The 20,807-nt window shown below is 43.6% G+C and overlaps 1 protein-coding gene across 3 annotated transcripts in view; it reads left to right on the top strand.

Annotated features, from left to right (window-relative positions):
• CACNB1 (calcium voltage-gated channel auxiliary subunit beta 1) overlaps positions 1–18,435 on the top strand; it is a 163,684-nt gene extending 145,249 nt beyond the window's left edge. For all 3 annotated transcript variants that reach the window (XM_053697902.1, XM_053697886.1, XM_053697894.1), the window contains one exon: positions 17,697–18,435. In XM_053697902.1, coding sequence (XP_053553877.1) covers positions 17,697–17,972 — 276 coding nt within the window. In that variant the 3' untranslated portion in view covers positions 17,973–18,435. The remainder of the gene's footprint in view (positions 1–17,696) is intronic.
• The last annotated feature ends 2,372 nt before the right edge of the window (positions 18,436–20,807 follow it).

The following is a 20,807-nucleotide window of genomic DNA, read 5'->3' as shown; positions in this document are numbered from 1 at the left end:
AGCACTATATAATGACACAGTAGTAACACTGGCACATGGGTATAGCCAGAGGAGGGCTGGTTATAGAATCAGTAGTATCTGCATCAGTATAGTAACACCCAGCACTATATAATGACACAGTAGTGACACTGGCACATGGGTATAGCCAGAGGAGGGCTGGTTATAGAATCAGTGGTATCTGCATCAGTATAATAATACCCAGCGATATAATGACACAGTAGTGACACTGGCACATGGGTATAGCCAGAGGAGGACTGGTTATAGGATCAGTGGTATCTGCATCAGTATCATAACACCCAGCGCTGACACAGTAGTGACACTGGCACATGGGTATAGCCAGAGGAGGGCTGGTTATAGAATCAGTGGTATCTGCATCAGTATAATAATACCCAGCTCTATACAAAGACACAGTAGTGACACTGGCACATGGGTATAGCCAGAGGAGGACTGGTTATAGAATCAGTGGTATCTGCATCAGTATAATAACACCCAGCAATATATAATGACACAGTAGTGACACTGGCTCATGGGTATAGCCAGAGGAGGGCTGGTTATAGAATCAGTGGTATCTGCATCAGTATAATAATACCCAGCTCTATACAAAGACACAGTAGTGACACTGGCACCTGCGTATAGCCAGAGGAGGGCTGGTTATAGAATCAGTGGTATCTGCATCAGTATAATAACACCCAGAGCTATATAATGACACAGTAGTGACACTGGCACATGGGTATAGCCAGAGGAGGGCTGGTTATAGAATCAGTGGTATCTGCATCAGTATCATAACACCCAGCACTATATAATGACACAGTAGTGACACTGGCACATGGGTATAGCCAGAGGAGGACTGGTTATAGGATCAGTGGTATCTGCATCAGTATAATAACACCAAACACTATATAATGACACAGTAGTGACACTGGCACATGAGTATAGCGAGAGGAGGGCTGGTTATAGAATCAGTGGTATCTGCATCAGTATAATAATACCCAGCTCTATACAAAGACACAGTAGTTACACTGGCACATGGGTATAGCCAGAGGAGGACTGGTTATAGGATCAGTGGTATCTGTATCAGTATCATAACACCCAGCACTATATAATCACACAGTAGTGACACTGGCACATGCGTATAGACAGAGGAGGACTGGTTATAGGGTCAGTGGTATCTGCATCTGTATAATAACACCCAGCACTATATAATGACACAGTAGTGACACTGGCACATGGGTATAGCCAGAGGAGGACTGGTTGTAGGATCAGTAGTATCTGCATCAGTATAATAACACCAAGCACTATATAATGGCACAGTAGTGACACTGGCACATGGGTATAGCCAGAGGAGGGCTGGTTATAGAATCAGTGGTATCTGCATCAGTATAATAACACCCAGCACTATATAATGACACAGTAGTGAAACTGGCACATGGGTATAGCCAGAGGAGGACTGGTTATAGAATCAGTGGTATCTGCATCAGTATAGTACCCAGCCCTATATAATGACACAGTAGTGACACTGGCACATGGGTATAGCCAGAGGAGGGCTGGTTATAGAATCAGTGGTATCTGCATCAGTATAGTAACACCAAACACTATATAATGACACAGTAGTGACACTGGCACATGCGTATAGACAGAGGAGGGCTGGTTATATGGTCAGTGGTATCTGCATCTGTATAATAACACCCAGCACTATATAATGACACAGTAGTGACACTGGCACATGGGTATAGCCAGAGGAGGACTGGTTGTAGGATCAGTAGTATCTGCATCAGTATAATAACACCAAGCACTATATAATGGTACAGTAGTGACACTGGCACATGGGTATAGCCAGAGGAGGGTTGGTTATAGAATCAGTGATATCTGCATGAGTAAAATAACACCCAGCACTATATAATGACACAGTAGTGACACTGGCACATGCGTATAGCCAGAGGAGGGCTGGTTATAGAATCAGTGGTATCTGCATCTGTATAATAACACCCGGCTCTATACAAAGACACAGTAGTGACACTGGCACATGCGTATAGCCAGAGGAGGGCTGGTTATAGAATCAGTGGTATCTGCATCTGTATAATAACACCCAGCTCTATACAATGACACAGTAGTGACACTGGCACCTGCGTATAGCCAGAGGAGGGCTGGTTATAGAATCAGTGGTATCTGCATCAGTATAATAACACCCAGAGCTATATAATGACACAGTAGTGACACTGGCACATGGGTATAGCCAGAGGAGGGCTGGTTATAGAATCAGTGGTATCTGCATCAGTATAATAACACCAAGCACTATATAATGGCACAGTAGTGACACTGGCACATGGGTATAGCCAGAGGAGGGCTGGTTGTAGGATCAGTAGTATCTGCATCAGTATAATAACACCCAGTGCTATATAATGACACAGTAGTGACACTGGCTCATGGGTATAGCCAGAGGAGGGCTGGTTGTAGGATCAGTAGTATCTGCATCAGTATAATAACACCCAGCACTATATAATGCCACAGTAGTGACACTGGCACATGGGTATAGCCAGAGGAGGGCTGGTTATAGAATCAGTGGTATCTGCATCAGTATAATAATACCCAGCACTATATAATGACACAGTAGTGACACTGGATCATGGGTATAGCCAGAGGAGGGCTGGTTATACAGGGAGTGCAGAATTATTAGGCAAGTTGTATTTTTGAGGATTAATTTTATTATTGAACAACAACCATGTTCTCAATTAACCCAAAAAACTCATTAATATCAAAGCTGAATAGTTTTGGAAGTAGTTTTTAGTTTGTTTTTAGTTATAGCTATTTTAGGGGGATATCTGTGTGTGCAGGTGACTATTACTGTGCATAATTATTAGGCAACTTAACAAAAAACAAATATATACCCATTTCAATTATTTATTTTTACCAGTGAAACCAATATAACATCTCAACATTCACAAATATACATTTCTGATATTCAAAAACAAAACAAAAACAAATCAGTGACCAATATAGCCACCTTTCTTTGCAAGGACACTCAAAAGCCTGCCATCCATGGATTCTGTCAGTGTTTTGATCTGTTCACCATCAACATTGCGTGCAGCAGCAACCACAGCCTCCCAGACACTGTTCAGAGAGGTGTACTGTTTTCCCTCCTTGTAAATCTCACATTTGATGATGGACCACAGGTTCTCAATGGGGTTCAGATCAGGTGAACAAGGAGGCCATGTCATTAGATTTTCTTCTTTTATACCCTTTCTTGCCAGCCACGCTGTGGAGTACTTGGACGCGTGTGATGGAGCATTGTCCTGCATGAAAATCATGTTTTCTTCTGTTAAGTGTGATCAGTCCACGGGTCATCATTACTTCTGGGATATTACTCCTCCCCAACAGGAAGTGCAAGAGGATTCACCCAGCAGAGCTGCATATAGCTCCTCCCCTCTACGTCACTCCCAGTCATTCTCTTGCACCCAACGACTAGATAGGATGTGTGAGAGGACTATGGTGATTATACTTAGTTTTATATCTTCAATCAAAAGTTTGTTATTTTAAAATAGCACCGGAGTGTGTTATTACCTCTCTGGCAGAGTTTGAAGAAGAATCTACCAGAGTTTTGCTATGATTTTAGCCGGAGTAGTTAAGATCATATTGCTGTTCTCGGCCATCTGAGGAGTGAGGTAAACTTCAGATCAGGGGACAGCGGGCAGATGAATCTGCATAGAGGTATGTAGCAGTTTTTATTTTCTGACAATGGAATTGATGAGAAAATCCTGCCATACCGATATAATGTCATGTATGTATACTTTACACTTCAGTATTCTGGGGAATGGTACTTCACTAGAATTACACTGTAAGAAATACATAAAGCTGTTTAATAACTAGAGATTATGTTTAACGTTTTTGCTGGAATGTAAAATCGTTTTCATTTGCTGAGGTACTGTGTGAATAAATGTTTGGGCACTATTTTTCCACTTGGCAGTTGCTTAATCTGTTTTTCTGACAGTTTCTGTTCTCCCTCACTGCTGTGTGTGAGGGGGAGGGGCCGTTTTTTGGCGCTTTTTCTATGCATCAATTATTTCAGTCAGCAACTCATTGTATTCCCTGCATGATCCGGTTCATCTCTACAGAGCTCAGGGGTCTTCAAAACTTATTTTGAGGGAGGTAATTTCTCTCAGCAGAGCTGTGAGAATTATAGTTTGACTGAGATAAAAAACGTTTATTCTGTAATTTGTTTCCTGCTTTCAGAATTTGTTATCTTTGCTAATGGGATTAAACCTTTGCTAAAGTTGTGTTGTTTACAAGGATTGAGGCTATAACTGTTTCAATTTATTAATTTTCAACTGTCATAGATCTTCTGTGCTTCTTAAAGGCACAGTACATTTTAATATTATTCTAATTGAATTGTATTTCCAAGTTGCAAGTTTATTTGCTAGTGTGTTAAACATGTCTGATTCAGAGGATGATACCTGTGTCATTTGTTGCAATGCCAAAGTGGAGCCCAATAGAAATTTATGTACTAACTGTATTGATGCTACTTTAAATAAAAGTCAATCTGTACAAATTGAACAAATTTCACCAAACAACGAGGGGAGAGTTATGCCGACTAACTCGCCTCACGTGTCAGTACCTACATCTCCCGCTCAGAGGGAGGTGCGTGATATTGTAGCGCCGAGTACATCTGGGCGGCCATTACAAATCACATTACAGGATATGGCTACTGTTATGACTGAGGTTTTGGCTAAATTACCAGAACTAAGAGGTAAGCGTGATCACTCTGGGGTGAGAACAGAGTGCGCTGATAATATTAGGGCCATGTCAGACACTGCGTCACAGGTGGCAGAACATGAGGACGGAGAACTTCATTCTGTGGGTGACGGTTCTGATCCAAACAGACTGGATTCAGATATTTCAAATTTTAAATTTAAACTGGAAAACCTCCGTGTATTACTAGGGGAGGTGTTAGCGGCTCTGAATGATTGTAACACAGTTGCAATACCAGAGAAAATGTGTAGGTTGGATAAATATTTTGCGGTACCGACGAGTACTGAGGTTTTTCCTATACCTAAGAGACTTACTGAAATTGTTACTAAGGAGTGGGATAGACCCGGTGTGCCGTTCTCACCCCCTCCGATATTTAGAAAAATGTTTCCAATAGACGCCACCACAAGGGACTTATGGCAAACGGTCCCTAAGGTGGAGGGAGCAGTTTCTACCTTAGCTAAGCGTACCACTATCCCGGTGGAGGATAGCTGTGCTTTTTCAGATCCAATGGATAAAAAGTTAGAGGGTTACCTTAAGAAAATGTTTGTTCAACAAGGTTTTATATTGCAACCCCTTGCATGCATTGCGCCGATCACGGCTGCAGCGGCATTCTGGATTGAGTCTCTGGAAGAGAACATTGGTTCAGCTACTCTGGACGACATTACGGACAGGCTTAGAGTCCTTAAACTAGCTAATTCATTCATTTCGGAGGCCGTAGTACATCTTACTAAACTTACGGCGAAAAATTCAGGATTCGCCATTCAGGCACGCAGGGCGCTGTGGCTAAAATCCTGGTCAGCTGATGTTACTTCTAAGTCTAAATTGCTTAATATACCTTTCAAAGGGCAGACCTTATTCGGGCCCGGGTTGAAAGAGATTATCGCTGACATTACAGGAGGTAAAGGCCATGCCCTGCCTCAGGACAAAGCCAAAGCCAAGACTAGACAGTCTAATTTTCGTTCCTTTCGTAATTTCAAAGCAGGAGCAGCATCAACTTCCTCTGCACCAAAACAGGAAGGAGCTGTTGCTCGCTACAGACAAGGCTGGAAACCTAACCAGTCCTGGAACAAGGGCAAGCAGACTAGGAAACCTGCTGCTGCCCCTAAAACAGCATGAATTGAGGGCCCCCGATCCGGGATCGGATCTAGTGGGGGGCAGACTTTCTCTCTTCGCCCAGGCTTGGGCAAGAGATGTTCAGGATCCCTGGGCGCTAGAGATAATATCTCAGGGATACCTTCTGGACTTCAAATACTCTCCTCCAAGAGAGAGATTTCATCTGTCAAGATTGTCAACAATCCAGACAAAGAAAGAGGCGTTTCTACGCTGCGTACAAGAGCTCTTGTTAATGGGAGTAATCCATCCAGTTCCACGATCGGAACAGGGACAGGGGTTTTACTCAAATCTGTTTGTGGTTCCCAAAAAAGAGGGAACTTTCAGACCAATCCTGGACTTAAAGATCCTAAACAAATTCCTAAGAGTTCCATCGTTCAAGATGGAGACTATTCGGACAATTTTACCTATGATCCAAGAGGGTCAATACATGACCACTGTAGATTTAAAAGATGCTTACCTTCACATACCGATTCACAAAGATCATTATCGGTACCTAAGGTTTGCCTTCCTAGACAGGCATTACCAGTTTGTGGCTCTTCCATTCGGATTGGCTACAGCTCCAAGAATCTTCACAAAGGTTCTGGGTGCTCTTCTGGCGGTACTAAGACCGCGGGGAATCTCGGTAGCTCCATACCTAGACGACATTCTGATACAAGCTTCAAGCTTTCAAACTGCCAAGTCTCATACAGAGTTAGTGCTGGCATTTCTAAGGTCACATGGATGGAAGGTGAACGAAAAGAAAAGTTCACTCGTTCCACTCACAAGAGTTCCCTTCCTGGGGACTCTTATAGATTCTGTAGAAATGAAGATTTACCTGACAGAGGACAGGCTAACAAGACTTCAAAGTGCTTGCCGCACCCTTCATTCCATTCAACACCCGTCAGTGGCTCAATGCATGGAGGTAATCGGCTTAATGGTAGCGGCAATGGACATAGTACCCTTTGCACGCTTACACCTCAGACCACTGCAACTGTGCATGCTAAGTCAGTGGAATGGGGATTACTCAGACTTATCCCCTTCTCTGAATCTGGATCAAGAGACCAGAAATTCTCTTCTATGGTGGCTTTCTCGGCCACATCTGTCCAGGGGGATGCCATTCAGCAGACCAGACTGGACAATTGTAACAACAGACGCCAGCCTTCTAGGTTGGGGTGCCGTCTGGAATTCTCTGAAGGCTCAGGGACAATGGAGTCAGGAGGAGAGTCTCCTGCCAATAAACATTCTGGAATTGAGAGCAGTTCTCAATGCCCTCCTGGCTTGGCCCCAGTTGACAACTCGGGGGTTCATCAGGTTTCAGTCGGACAACATCACGACTGTAGCTTACATCAACCATCAGGGAGGGACAAGAAGCTCCCTAGCTATGATGGAAGTATCAAAGATAATTTGCTGGGCAGAGTCTCACTCTTGCCACCTGTCAGCAATCCACATCCCGGGAGTGGAGAACTGGGAGGCGGATTTCTTAAGTCGTCAGACTTTTCATCCGGGGGAGTGGGAACTTCATCCGGAGGTCTTTGCCCAAATACTTCGACGTTGGGGCAAACCAGAGATAGATCTCATGGCGTCTCGACAGAACGCCAAGCTTCCTCGTTACGGGTCCAGATCCAGGGATCCAGGAGCAGTCCTGATAGATGCTCTGACAGCACCTTGGGACTTCAGGATGGCTTACGTGTTTCCACCCTTCCCGTTGCTTCCTCGATTGATTGCCAGAATCAAACAAGAGAGAGCATCAGTGATTCTAATAGCACCTGCGTGGCCACGCAGGACTTGGTATGCAGACCTGGTGGACATGTCATCCTGTCCACCTTGGTCTCTACCTCTGAAACAGGACCTTCTGATACAGGGTCCCTTCAAACATCAAAATCTAACTTCTCTGAAGCTGACTGCTTGGAAATTGAACGCTTGATTTTATCAAGACGTGGATTTTCTGAGTCAGTTATTGATACCTTAATACAGGCTAGGAAACCTGTTACCAGAAAGATTTACCATAAGATATGGCGTAAATACCTATATTGGTGTGAATCCAAAGGTTACTCTTGGAGTAAGGTTAGGATTCCTAGGATATTGTCTTTTCTACAAGAAGGTTTAGAAAAGGGTTTATCTGCTAGTTCATTAAAGGGACAGATCTCAGCTCTGTCCATTCTGTTACACAAACGTCTGTCAGAAGTTCCTGACGTCCAGGCTTTTTGTCAGGCTTTGGCCAGAATTAAGCCTGTGTTTAAAACTGTTGCTCCACCATGGAGTTTAAACCTTGTTCTTAATGTTTTACAGGGCGTTCCGTTTGAACCCCTTCATTCCATTGATATAAAGTTGTTATCTTGGAAAGTTCTAATTTTAATGGCTATTTCCTCGGCTCGAAGAGTCTCTGAATTATCAGCCTTACATTGTGATTCTCCTTATTTGATTTTTCATTCGGATAAGGTAGTCCTGCGTACTAAACCTGGGTTCTTACCTAAGGTAGTTACTAACAGGAATATCAATCAAGAGATTGTTGTTCCTTCCTTATGCCCAAATCCTTCTTCAAAGAAGGAACGTCTACTGCACAACCTGGATGTAGTCCGTGCTCTAAAATTTTACTTACAGGCAACTAAGGAATTTCGACAAACGTCTTCTCTGTTTGTCATTTACTCTGGGCAGAGGAGAGGTCAAAAAGCTTCCGCTACCTCTCTTTCTTTTTGGCTTCGTAGCATAATTCGTTTAGCTTATGAGACTGCTGGACAGCAGCCTCCTGAAAGAATTACAGCTCATTCTACTAGAGCTGTGGCTTCCACTTGGGCCTTCAAGAATGAGGCCTCTGTTGAACAGATTTGCAAGGCTGCAACTTGGTCTTCGCTTCATACTTTTTCCAAATTTTCCAAATTTGACACTTTTGCTTCATCGGAGGCTATTTTTGGGAGAAAGGTTCTTCAGGCAGTGGTTCCTTCTGTATAAAGAGCCTGCCTATCCCTCCCGTCATCCGTGTACTTTTGCTTTGGTATTGGTATCCCAGAAGTAATGATGACCCGTGGACTGATCACACTTAACAGAAGAAAACATAATTTATGCTTACCTGATAAATTCCTTTCTTCTGTAGTGTGATCAGTCCACGGCCCGCCCTGTTTTTAAGGCAGGTAAATATTTTTTGATTTATACTCCAGTCACCACTTCACCCTTGGCTTTTCCTTTCTCGTTGGTCCTTGGTCGAATGACTGGGAGTGACGTAGAGGGGAGGAGCTATATGCAGCTCTGCTGGGTGAATCCTCTTGCACTTCCTGTTGGGGAGGAGTAATATCCCAGAAGTAATGATGACCCGTGGACTGATCACACTACAGAAGAAAGGAATTTATCAGGTAAGCATAAATTATGTTTTTCTTGAAGGATGCAGACTTCTTCCTGTACCACTGCTTGAAGAAGGTGTCTTCCAGAAACTGGCAGTAGGACTGGGAGTTGAGCTTGACTCCATCCTCAACCCGAAAAGGCCCCACAAGCTCATCTTTGATGATACCAGCCCAAACCAGTACTCCACCTCCACCTTGCTGGCGTCTGAGTCGGACTGGAGCTCTCTGCCCTTTACCAATCCAGCCACGGGCCCATCCATCTGGCCCATCAAGACTCACTCTCATTTCATCAGTCCATAAAACCTTAGAAAAATCAGTCTTGAGATATTTCTTGGCCCAGTCTTGACGTTTCAGCTTGTGTGTCTTGTTCAGTGGTGGTCGTCTTTCAGCCTTTCTTACCTTGGCCATGTCTCTGAGTATTGCACACCTTGTGCTTTTGGGCACTCCAGTGATGTTGCAGCTCTGAAATATGGCCAAACTGGTGGCAAGTGGCATCTTGGCAGCTGCACGCTTGACTTTTCTCAGTTCATGGGCAGTTATTTTGCGCCTTGGTTTTTCCACACGCTTCTTGCGACCCTGTTGACTATTTTGAATGAAACGCTTGATTGTTCGATGATCACGCTTCAGAAGCTTTGCAATTTTAAGAGTGCTGCATCCCTCTGCAAGATATCTCACTATTTTTTACTTTTCTGAGCCTGTCAAGTCCTTCTTTTGACCCATTTTGCCAAAGGAAAGGAAGTTGCCTAATAATTATGCACACCTGATATAGGGTGTTGATGTCATTAGACCACACCCCTTCTCATTATAGAGATGCACATCACCTAATATGCTTAATTGGTAGTAGGCTTTCAAGCCTATACAGCTTGGAGTAAGACAACCTGCATAAAGAGGATGATGTGGTCAAAATACTAATTTGCCTAATAATTCTGCACTCCCTGTAGAATCAGTGGTATCTGCATCAGTATAATAATACCCAGCACTATATAATGACACAGTAGTGACACTTGCTCATGGGTATAGCCAGAGGAGAGCTGGTTATAGGATCAGTGGTATCTGCATCAGTATAATAACACCCAGCACTATATAATGACACAGTAGTGACACTGGCACATGGGTATAGCCAGAGGAGGGCCGGTTATAAAATCAGTGGTATCTGCATCAGTATAATAATACCCAGCACTATATAATGACACAGTAGTGACACTGGCACATGGGTATAGCCAGAGGAGGGTTGGTTATAGGACCAGTGGTATCTGCATCAGATAATAACACCAAGCACTATATAATGACACAGTAGTGACACTGGCACATGGGTATAGCCAGAGGAGGGCCGGTTATAAAATCAGTGGTATCTGCATCAGTATAATAACACCCAGCACTATATAATGACACAGTAGTGACACTGGCACATGGGTATAGCCAGAGGAGGGCCGGTTATAAAATCAGTGGTATCTGCATCAGTATAATAATACCCAGCACTATATAATGACACAGTAGTGACACTGGCACATGGGTATAGCCAGAGGAGGGCCGGTTATAAAATCAGTGGTATCTGCATCAGTATAATAATACCCAGCACTATATAATGGCGCAGTAGTGACACTGGCTCATGGATATAGCCAGAGGAGGGCTGGTTATAGAATCAGTGGTATCTGTATCAGTATAATAACACCCAGCACTATATAATGACACAGTAGTGACACTGGTACATGGGTATAGCCAGACAAGGGCTGGTTATAGGGTCAGTGGTATCTGCATCAGTATAATAACAACCAGCGCTATATAATGGCGCAGTAGTGACACTGGCTCATGGATATAGCCAGAGGAGGGCTGGTTATAGAATCAGTGGTATCTGTATCAGTATAATAACACCCAGCACTATATAATGACACAGTAGTGACACTGGCACATGGGTATAGCCAGAGGAAGGATGGTTATAGGATCAGTGGTATCTGCATCAGTATAATAACACCCAGCCCTATATAATGACACAGTAGTGACACTGGCTCATGGGTATAGCTAGAGGAGGGCTGGTTATAGAATCAGTGGTATCTGCATCAGTATAATAACACCCAGCACTATATAATGACACAGTAGTGACACTGGCTCATGGGTACAGCTAGAGGAGGGCTGGTTATAGTATCAGTGGTATCTGCACCAGTATAATAACACCCAGCACTATATAATGACACAGTAGTGACACTGGCTCATGGGTACAGCTAGAGGAGGGCTGGTTATAGTATCAGTGGTATCTGCACCAGTATAATAACACCAAGCACTATAAAAACAGAATTTATGTTTACCTGATAAATTACTTTCTCCAACGGTGTGTCCGGTCCACGGCGTCATCCTTACTTGTGGGATATTCTCTTCCCCAACAGGAAATGGCAAAGAGCCCAGCAAAGCTGGTCACATGATCCCTCCTAGGCTCCGCCTACCCCAGTCATTCGACCGACGTTAAGGAGGAATATTTGCATAGGAGAAACCATATGGTACCGTGGTGACTGTAGTTAAAGAAAATAAATTATCAGACCTGATTAAAAAAACCAGGGCGGGCCGTGGACCGGACACACCGTTGGAGAAAGTAATTTATCAGGTAAACATAAATTCTGTTTTCTCCAACATAGGTGTGTCCGGTCCACGGCGTCATCCTTACTTGTGGGAACCAATACCAAAGCTTTAGGACACGGATGAAGGGAGGGAGCAAATCAGGTCACCTAAATGGAAGGCACCACGGCTTGCAAAACCTTTCTCCCAAAAATAGCCTCAGAAGAAGCAAAAGTATCAAACTTGTAAAATTTGGTAAAAGTGTGCAGTGAAGACCAAGTCGCTGCCCTACATATCTGATCAACAGAAGCCTCGTTCTTGAAGGCCCATGTGGAAGCCACAGCCCTAGTGGAATGAGCTGTGATTCTTTCGGGAGGCTGCCGTCCGGCAGTCTCGTAAGCCAATCTGATGATGCTTTTAATCCAAAAAGAGAGAGAGGTAGAAGTTGCTTTTTGACCTCTCCTTTTACCGGAATAAACAACAAACAAGGAAGATGTTTGTCTAAAATCCTTTGTAGCATCTAAATAGAATTTTAGAGCGCGAACAACATCCAAATTGTGCAACAAACGTTCCTTCTTTGAAACTGGTTTCGGACACAGAGAAGGTACGATAATCTCCTGGTTAATGTTTTTGTTAGAAACAACTTTTGGAAGAAAACCAGGTTTAGTACGTAAAACCACCTTATCTGCATGGAACACCAGATAAGGAGGAGAACACTGCAGAGCAGATAATTCTGAAACTCTTCTAGCAGAAGAAATTGCAACCAAAAACAAAACTTTCCAAGATAATAACTTAATATCAACGGAATGTAAGGGTTCAAACGGAACCCCCTGAAGAACTGAAATAACTAAATTGAGACTCCAAGGAGGAGTCAAAGGTTTGTAAACAGGCTTAATTCTAACCAGAGCCTGAACAAAGGCTTGAACATCTGGCACAGCTGCCAGCTTTTTGTGAAGTAACACAGACAAGGCAGAAATCTGTCCCTTCAGGGAACTTGCAGATAATCCTTTTTCCAATCCTTCTTGAAGGAAGGATAGAATCTTAGGAATCTTAACCTTATCCCAAGGGAATCCTTTAGATTCACACCAACAGATATATTTTTTCCAAATTTTGTGGTAAATCTTTCTAGTTACAGGCTTTCTGGCCTGAACAAGAGTATCGATAACAGAATCTGAGAACCCTCGCTTCGATAAGATCAAGCGTTCAATCTCCAAGCAGTCAGCTGGAGTGAAACCAGGTTCGGATGTTCGAACGGACCCTGAACAAGAAGGTCTCGTCTCAAAGGTAGCTTCCAAGGTGGAGCCGATGACATATTCACCAGATCTGCATACCAAGTCCTGCGTGGCCACGCAGGAGCTATCAAGATCACCGACGCCCTCTCCTGATTGATCCTGGCTACCAGCCTGGGGATGAGAGGAAACGGCGGGAACACATAAGCTAGTTTGAAGGTCCAAGGTGCTACTAGTGCATCCACTAGAGCCGCCTTGGGATCCCTGGATCTGGACCCGTAGCAAGGAACTTTGAAGTTCTGACGAGAGGCCATCAGATCCATGTCTGGAATGCCCCACAGCTGAGTGACTTGGGCAAAGATTTCCGGATGGAGTTCCCACTCCCCCGGATGCAATGTCTGACGACTCAGAAAATCCGCTTCCCAATTTTCCACTCCTGGGATGTGGATAGCGGACAGGTGGCAGGAGTGAGACTCCGCCCATAGAATGATTTTGGTCACTTCTTCCATCGCTAGGGAACTTCTTGTTCCCCCCTGATGGTTGATGTACGCAACAGTTGTCATGTTGTCTGATTGAAACCGTATGAACTTGGCCCTCGCTAGCTGAGGCCAAGCCTTGAGAGCATTGAATATCGCTCTCAGTTCCAGAATATTTATCGGTAGAAGAGATTCTTCCCGAGACCAAAGACCCTGAGCTTTCAGGGATCCCCAGACCGCGCCCCAGCCCATCAGACTGGCGTCGGTCGTGACAATGACCCACTCTGGTCTGCGGAATGTCATCCCTTGTGACAGGTTGTCCAGGGACAGCCACCAACGGAGTGAGTCTCTGGTCCTCTGATTTACTTGTATCTTCGGAGACAAGTCTGTATAATCCCCATTCCACTGACTGAGCATGCACAGTTGTAATGGTCTTAGATGAATGCGCGCAAAAGGAACTATGTCCATTGCCGCTACCATCAACCCGATCACTTCCATGCACTGAGCTATGGAAGGAAGAGGAACGGAATGAAGTATCCGACAAGAGTCTAGAAGCTTTGTTTTTCTGGCCTCTGTCAGAAATATCCTCATTTCTAAGGAGTCTATTATTGTTCCCAAGAAGGGAACCCTTGTTGACGGAGATAGAGAACTCTTTTCCACGTTCACTTTCCATCCGTGAGATCTGAGAAAGGCCAGGACTATGTCCGTGTGAGCCTTTGCTTGAGGAAGGGACGACGCTTGAATCAGAATGTCGTCCAAGTAAGGTACTACAGCAATGCCCCTTGGTCTTAGCACAGCTAGAAGGGACCCTAGTACCTTTGTGAAAATCCTTGGAGCAGTGGCTAATCCGAAAGGAAGCGCCACGAACTGGTAATGCTTGTCCAGGAATGCGAACCTTAGGAACCGATGATGTTCCTTGTGGATAGGAATATGTAGATACGCATCCTTTAAATCCACCGTGGTCATGAATTGACCTTCCTGGATGGAAGGAAGAATAGTTCGAATGGTTTCCATCTTGAACGATGGAACCTTGAGAAACTTGTTTAAGATCTTGAGATCTAAGATTGGTCTGAACGTTCCCTCTTTTTTGGGAACTATGAACAGATTGGAGTAGAACCCCATCCCTTGTTCTCTTAATGGAACAGGATGAATCACTCCCATTTTTAACAGGTCTTCTACACAATGTAAGAATGCCTGTCTTTTTATGTGGTCTGAAGACAACTGAGACCTGTGGAACCTCCCCCTTGGGGGAAGTCCCTTGAATTCCAGAAGATAACCTTGGGAGACTATTTCTAGCGCCCAAGGATCCAGAACATCTCTTGCCCAAGCCTGAGCGAAGAGAGAGAGTCTGCCCCCCACCAGATCCGGTCCCGGATCGGGGGCCAACATTTCATGCTGTCTTGGTAGCAGTGGCAGGCTTCTTGGCCTGCTTTCCCTTGTTCCAGCCTTGCATTGGTCTCCAAGCTGGCTTGGCTTGAGAAGTATTACCCTCTTGCTTAGAGGACGTAGCACCTTGGGCTGGTCCGTTTCTACGAAAGGAACGAAAATTAGGTTTATTTTTGGCCTTGAAAGGCCGATCCTGAGGAAGGGCGTGGCCCTTACCCCCAGTGATATCAGAGATAATCTCTTTCAAGTCAGGGCCAAACAGCGTTTTCCCCTTGAAAGGAATGTTAAGTAGCTTGTTCTTGGAAGACGCATCAGCCGACCAAGATTTCAACCAAAGCGCTCTGCGCGCCACAATAGCAAACCCAGAATTCTTAGCCGCTAACCTAGCCAATTGCAAAGTGGCGTCTAGGGTGAAAGAATTAGCCAATTTGAGAGCATTGATTCTGTCCATAATCTCCTCCAAAGGAGGAGAATCACTATCGACCGCCTTTATCAGATCATCAAACCAGAAACATGCGGCTGTAGCGACAGGGACAATGCCTGAAATAGGTTGTAGAAGGTAACCTTGCTGAACAAAGATCTTTTTAAGCAAACCTTCTAATTTTTTATCCATAGGATCTTTGAAAGCACAACTATCCTCTATGGGTATAGTGGTGCGTTTGTTTAAAGTGGAAACCGCTCCCTCGACCTTGGGGACTGTCTGCCATAAGTCCTTTCTGGGGTCGACCATAGGAAACAATTTTTTAAATATGGGGGGAGGGACGAAAGGAATACTGGGCCTTTCCCATTCTTTATTAACAATGTCCGCCACCCGCTTGGGTATAGGAAAAGCTTCTGGGAGCCCCGGCACCTCTAGGAACTTGTCCATTTTACATAGTTTCTCTGGGATGACCAACTTGTCACAATCATCCAGAGTGGATAATACCTCCTTAAGCAGAATGCGGAGATGTTCCAACTTAAATTTAAATGCAATCACATCATGTTCAGCCTGTTGAGAAATGTTTCTTGAATCACTAATTTCTCCCTCAGACAAAACCTCCCTGGCCCCATCAGACTGGGTTAGGGGCCCTTCAGAAATATTATTATCAGCGTCGTCATGCTCTACAGTATCTAAAACAGAGCAGCCGCGCTTACGCTGATAAGTGTTCATTTTGGCTAAAATGTTTTTGACAGAATTATCCATTACAGCCGTTAATTGTTGCATAGTAAGGAGTATTGGCGCGCTAGATGTACTAGGGGCCTCCTGAGTGGGCAAGACTCGTGTAGACGAAGGAGGGAATGATGCAGTACCATGCTTACTCCCCTCACTTGAGGAATCATCTTGGGCATCATTGTCATTATCACATAAATCACATTTATTTAAATGAATAGGAATTCTGGCTTCCCCACATTCAGAACACAGTCTATCTGGTAGTTCAGACATGATAAACAGGCATAAACTTGATAACAAAGTATAAAAAACGTTTTAAAATAAAACCGTTACTGTCACTTTAAATATTAAACTGAACACACTTTATTACTGCAATTGCGAAAAAACATGAAGGAATTGTTCAAAATTCACCAAATTTTCACCACAGTGTCTTAAAGCCTTAAAAGTATTGCACACCAAATTTGGAAGCTTTAACCCATAAAATAACGGAACCGGAGCCGTTTTTAACTTTAACCCCTTTACAGTCCCTGGTATCTGCTTTGCTGAGACCCAACCAAGCCCAAAGGGGAATACGATACCAAATGACGCCTTCAGAAGTCTTTTCTAAGTATCAGAGCTCCTCTCACATGCGACTGCATGCCATGCCTCTCAAAAACAAGTGCGCAACACCGGCGCGAAAATGAGGCTCTGCTTATGCTTTGGGAAAGCCCCTAAAGAATAAGGTGTCTAATACAGTGCCTGCCGATATCAATATATCAAAATACCCAGATAAAATGATTCCTCAAGGCTAAATATGTGTTAATAATGAATCGATTTAGCCCAAAAAAAGTCTACAGTCTTAATAAGCCCTTGTGAAGCCCTTATTTACGATCGTAATAAACATGGCTTACCGGATCCCATAGGGAAAATGACAGCTTCCAGCATTACATCGTCTTGTTAGAATGTGTCATACCTCAAGCAGCAAGAGACTGCACACTGTTCCCCCAACTGAAGTTAATTGCTCTCAACAGTCCTGTGTGGAACAGCCATGGATTTTAGTGACGGTTGCTAAAATCATTTTCCTCATACAAACAGAAATCTTCATCTCTTTTCTGTTTCTGAGTAAATAGTACATACCAGCACTATTTCAAAATAACAAACTCTTGATTGAATAATAAAAACTACAGTTAAACACTAAAAAAAACTCTAAGCCATCTCCGTGGAGATGTTGCCTGTACAACGGCAAAGAGAATGACTGGGGTAGGCGGAGCCTAGGAGGGATCATGTGACCAGCTTTGCTGGGCTCTTTGCCATTTCCTGTTGGGGAAGAGAATATCCCACAAGTAAGGATGACGCCGTGGACCGGACACACCTATGTTGGAGAAATAATGTTTTTAATTTAAAATGTACCTTGGTGTCCTTCATTATGGTCTGTACTTTGGAAAATGTCCGCCACAGCCTTTGTCTGTGCCTATCCCTGGCCCCTACTTTTCAACAAAAGATACTACGAAAACAAAGAACATTTGAGAATAGAAGTAAATTAGAAAGTTGTTTAAAATTGCATGCTCTATCTGAATCATAAAATAAAAATGTTGTGTTTCATGTCCCTGTAAATCATCCTATAAGAAAATCTGAGAAATTAAATTATCTAAATAATGTTGGCCTGGCACATGGATCAAATTGACTAATGCAGTTTCTAGATAAATCACCTATGTTATCCAGCTAAAAGGCATATGGTAACTAATCTATTTTTTTGCAGGAAATGTTTGACATCATCTTGGACGAAAATCAACTGGAGGATGCCTGTGAGCACCTTGCGGAGTATTTAGAGGCCTACTGGAAAGCCACCCATCCCCCAAGCATTAATCCACCCAATCCACTGCTCAACCGTACCCTGGCCACAGCAGCCCTAGCTTCCAGTCCCGCACCTGTCTCCAACCTCCAGGTGCAAGTGCTTACCTCTCTAAAACAGAATCTGTGGGGTGGCCGTGGGGAGCCAGAAGCAGCCCCCCGAGTGGAGGAGCATGCTGTGTAATAGAGAGGATGTATCTGGTTGCAGGGCTTTAGTATTCATCTCCACAACACGTAATGGATTAATGAATTATTTTTGTGGCAAAAAAAACATAATTGGAAGCATTTAAGTGTGGAATTAGGATAATAGAATAATGCTCTGTTGCTCTCAGATAAAACATTGCAAACTTGTGGGGGCTGCATACACCTATATAATTAAATCAATGCATTTAGCCTCATAGTTGCTGCTGACAGTATTTTCCCCTTCCCAGTTCTTCCCTTCCAATTCCAACAAACCCAGAAAGTCCTGTATGTAAACGGACACCTCATATTCCAACATGTTTCTTCATATTCCCATCTATCCAACATATCCTACCCTTGGCATTGATGTCTGCACCTTAGAATACGTTGACATACTGGAGCAAAACATACCTCAAAATGTTTGATTTATTGTGCAGTGCTGTCAAAATATAATTGTGCCTTCTTTATATGATAGTGAGATTTTTACAATTATTTTTTTATTATGTTTACTGCAAGAAGTTCAGTCTTAATTCTGAAATTGAAATTATGTGCCCTTCAATCTGCTCCACTCTGACGTCTGTAGTATGAACAAAGATACATTTAAGAAGCAGGGTAAAGAGGTGGGTGAGGTGGGCTGGTAAGTGCTTTGCTAGCAGAAGTTCGTCAAAGCTCAACACAATAAGGTGCTAGGATAGGAGTTTACATATTGCACCTTGTAATAAGGTCAGTCTAGAGGGATTCTGAGAGATACAGAGTTTAATAATAGTCAGTAATATGTAACTGCATATAAAACCACTATTGCTTGATGTATCTGTCCATAAAATTATTAGGCATATAACTCTTCAACAACAGCTTGTATTGTTCCTTTTGCTTCTCCCTGTAACACAGATATAACTGTTCTCATGACCAGTTTTATGAGCCATGTTTCTACTCTTTAGATCTTACTTTTAATTCATACTCTATGATCCCACATTAGTTCCCCCTTTTTACCACAAAGCATTTAAAGTGTAACATACTATGGTTCCATATAGTCCCTCTATGTAACTGCCTTTTTTTTGTATAACTCACTAATACTGCTTGACCTGTATAATTCCTTCTTTTACATCCTCTATTAGGTTATAAAAACCTTTCCTGTATTTCCTATTTTATAGCATATGATCTGTTTACTCTCAATAGCCTTGTATAGCTTATAAAGCATTTGCTTAAATTGTATATTGATCTGTTAAAGCGATCCCTATAATTTTTCATATTGTTCTGCATAACCTTGCATTAAATCTGCCCCTGGTCCATATAACCTTTCCCATTGCTCCATATAACATTTACCTATACCTCTTCTTATTACTGCATATATAACCATATTCCTTCATGCTTATTTATTTTTATAATTGTGTCTTAAGATATGTTTTTTTATCACTGTTTACTAACAAGCTTTGTATGTGCATGTATATAACCCGTTTGCTCCTGTCTCTGCTTGCTTTGTGTATTACTAACCAGGGTCCCTATTTGGTCCACGGAGAGCTGAGGCTGGATGGAGCTGACCGGACAAGTGTGTATGAGGGGCAATTGCGGAGGGGTCATACAGGCTCCCGTGTACTTTCCCGGCACGACACATTAGAATCGGAAACACAGGGCAGTCGGGACTCTGCTTACACAGAGCCTGGAGACTCCTGCATGGACATAGAAACTGACCCCTACGAGGATTCAGAGCCCAAGAGTCACGGAGGCTCTTTCCAGAGTAGGGAGCATGGACGGCTTCAGCGACAGGGTTCATGGGAAGAGCTAGATCCAGATCAAGAGAACCTGCAGCAACGGAGAAGGAAGGAGTCACCAAGATCCCAGGGGAAGAGCCGGGACCAATACTGGCATGAGGGAGAGGGCAGGAACAGGGGTCAGCTGGACAGCTGGGGAAGAGATGTGTGTATCCGTTAATGGTGGCTCTTGTGGAAGACCTAGGACCAAGGGATGGGGATAATCATGTCTGTCACACAACTGCCAATATAATACTGATATGGGTTTGCACTGGAATCCTCTCATTGCACAACACCCCTATCTGTCAGCAAGCGCACATTCCTAGCTACATGAAACACAACTACCACTCTATTTAATTTTCCCTCTGCATCTCAGGGCTGTAAATAGTACTATAATGGTCTATTTCTGTTCTCCAGGGTCACTATCCCGTTTATCCCTATAGTAACCACATTGCCCTTCGTCCAACATATTACTCTCACAATACATACACTAACATGTTTTCCTTAATATACTTAAATAAACTGATGTCTCCTCACTATTCTAACACTGCCCTCTTTTCATTCATACACCAACTCTGCCCTCAGTCTCTGATCACACCAACATTGTCCCCTCAGTGCACATACACTAGCCTCAGTTCCCTCACTACACCAACAATACAATTTATCTCTTCAGCATTTAGCAGCACCCATAGACCTCTATGTTATACTACTACTGCCTTACTACACTGCCTGCATAACCCTCATATACAGTACATGCCTCTGCCTCCTCACTTTACTGACACCCCGATACAGGCCTCTGCCTCCTCACTTTACTGACACCCCGATACAGGCCTCTGCCTCCTCACTTTACTGGCTGCCCTAACCCTGATACAGGCCTCTGCCTCCTCACTTTACTGACTGCCCTAACCCTAATATAGGCCTCTGTCTCCTCACTTTACTGACTGCCCTAACCCTGATACAGGCCTCTGCCTCCTCATTTTACTGACTGCCCTCTGCCTCCTCACTTTACTGACTGCCCTAACCCTGATACAGGCCTCTGCCTCCTTACTTTACTGACTGCCCTAACCCTGATACAGGCCTCTGCCTCCTTA

Source organism: Bombina bombina, chromosome 1, assembly GCF_027579735.1.
Source record: "Bombina bombina isolate aBomBom1 chromosome 1, aBomBom1.pri, whole genome shotgun sequence".
Classification (NCBI taxonomy): domain Eukaryota; kingdom Metazoa; phylum Chordata; class Amphibia; order Anura; family Bombinatoridae; genus Bombina; species Bombina bombina.
The sequence above is the reverse complement of the archived record's forward strand: the minus strand, read 5'-3'. Positions and strand labels throughout refer to the sequence as shown.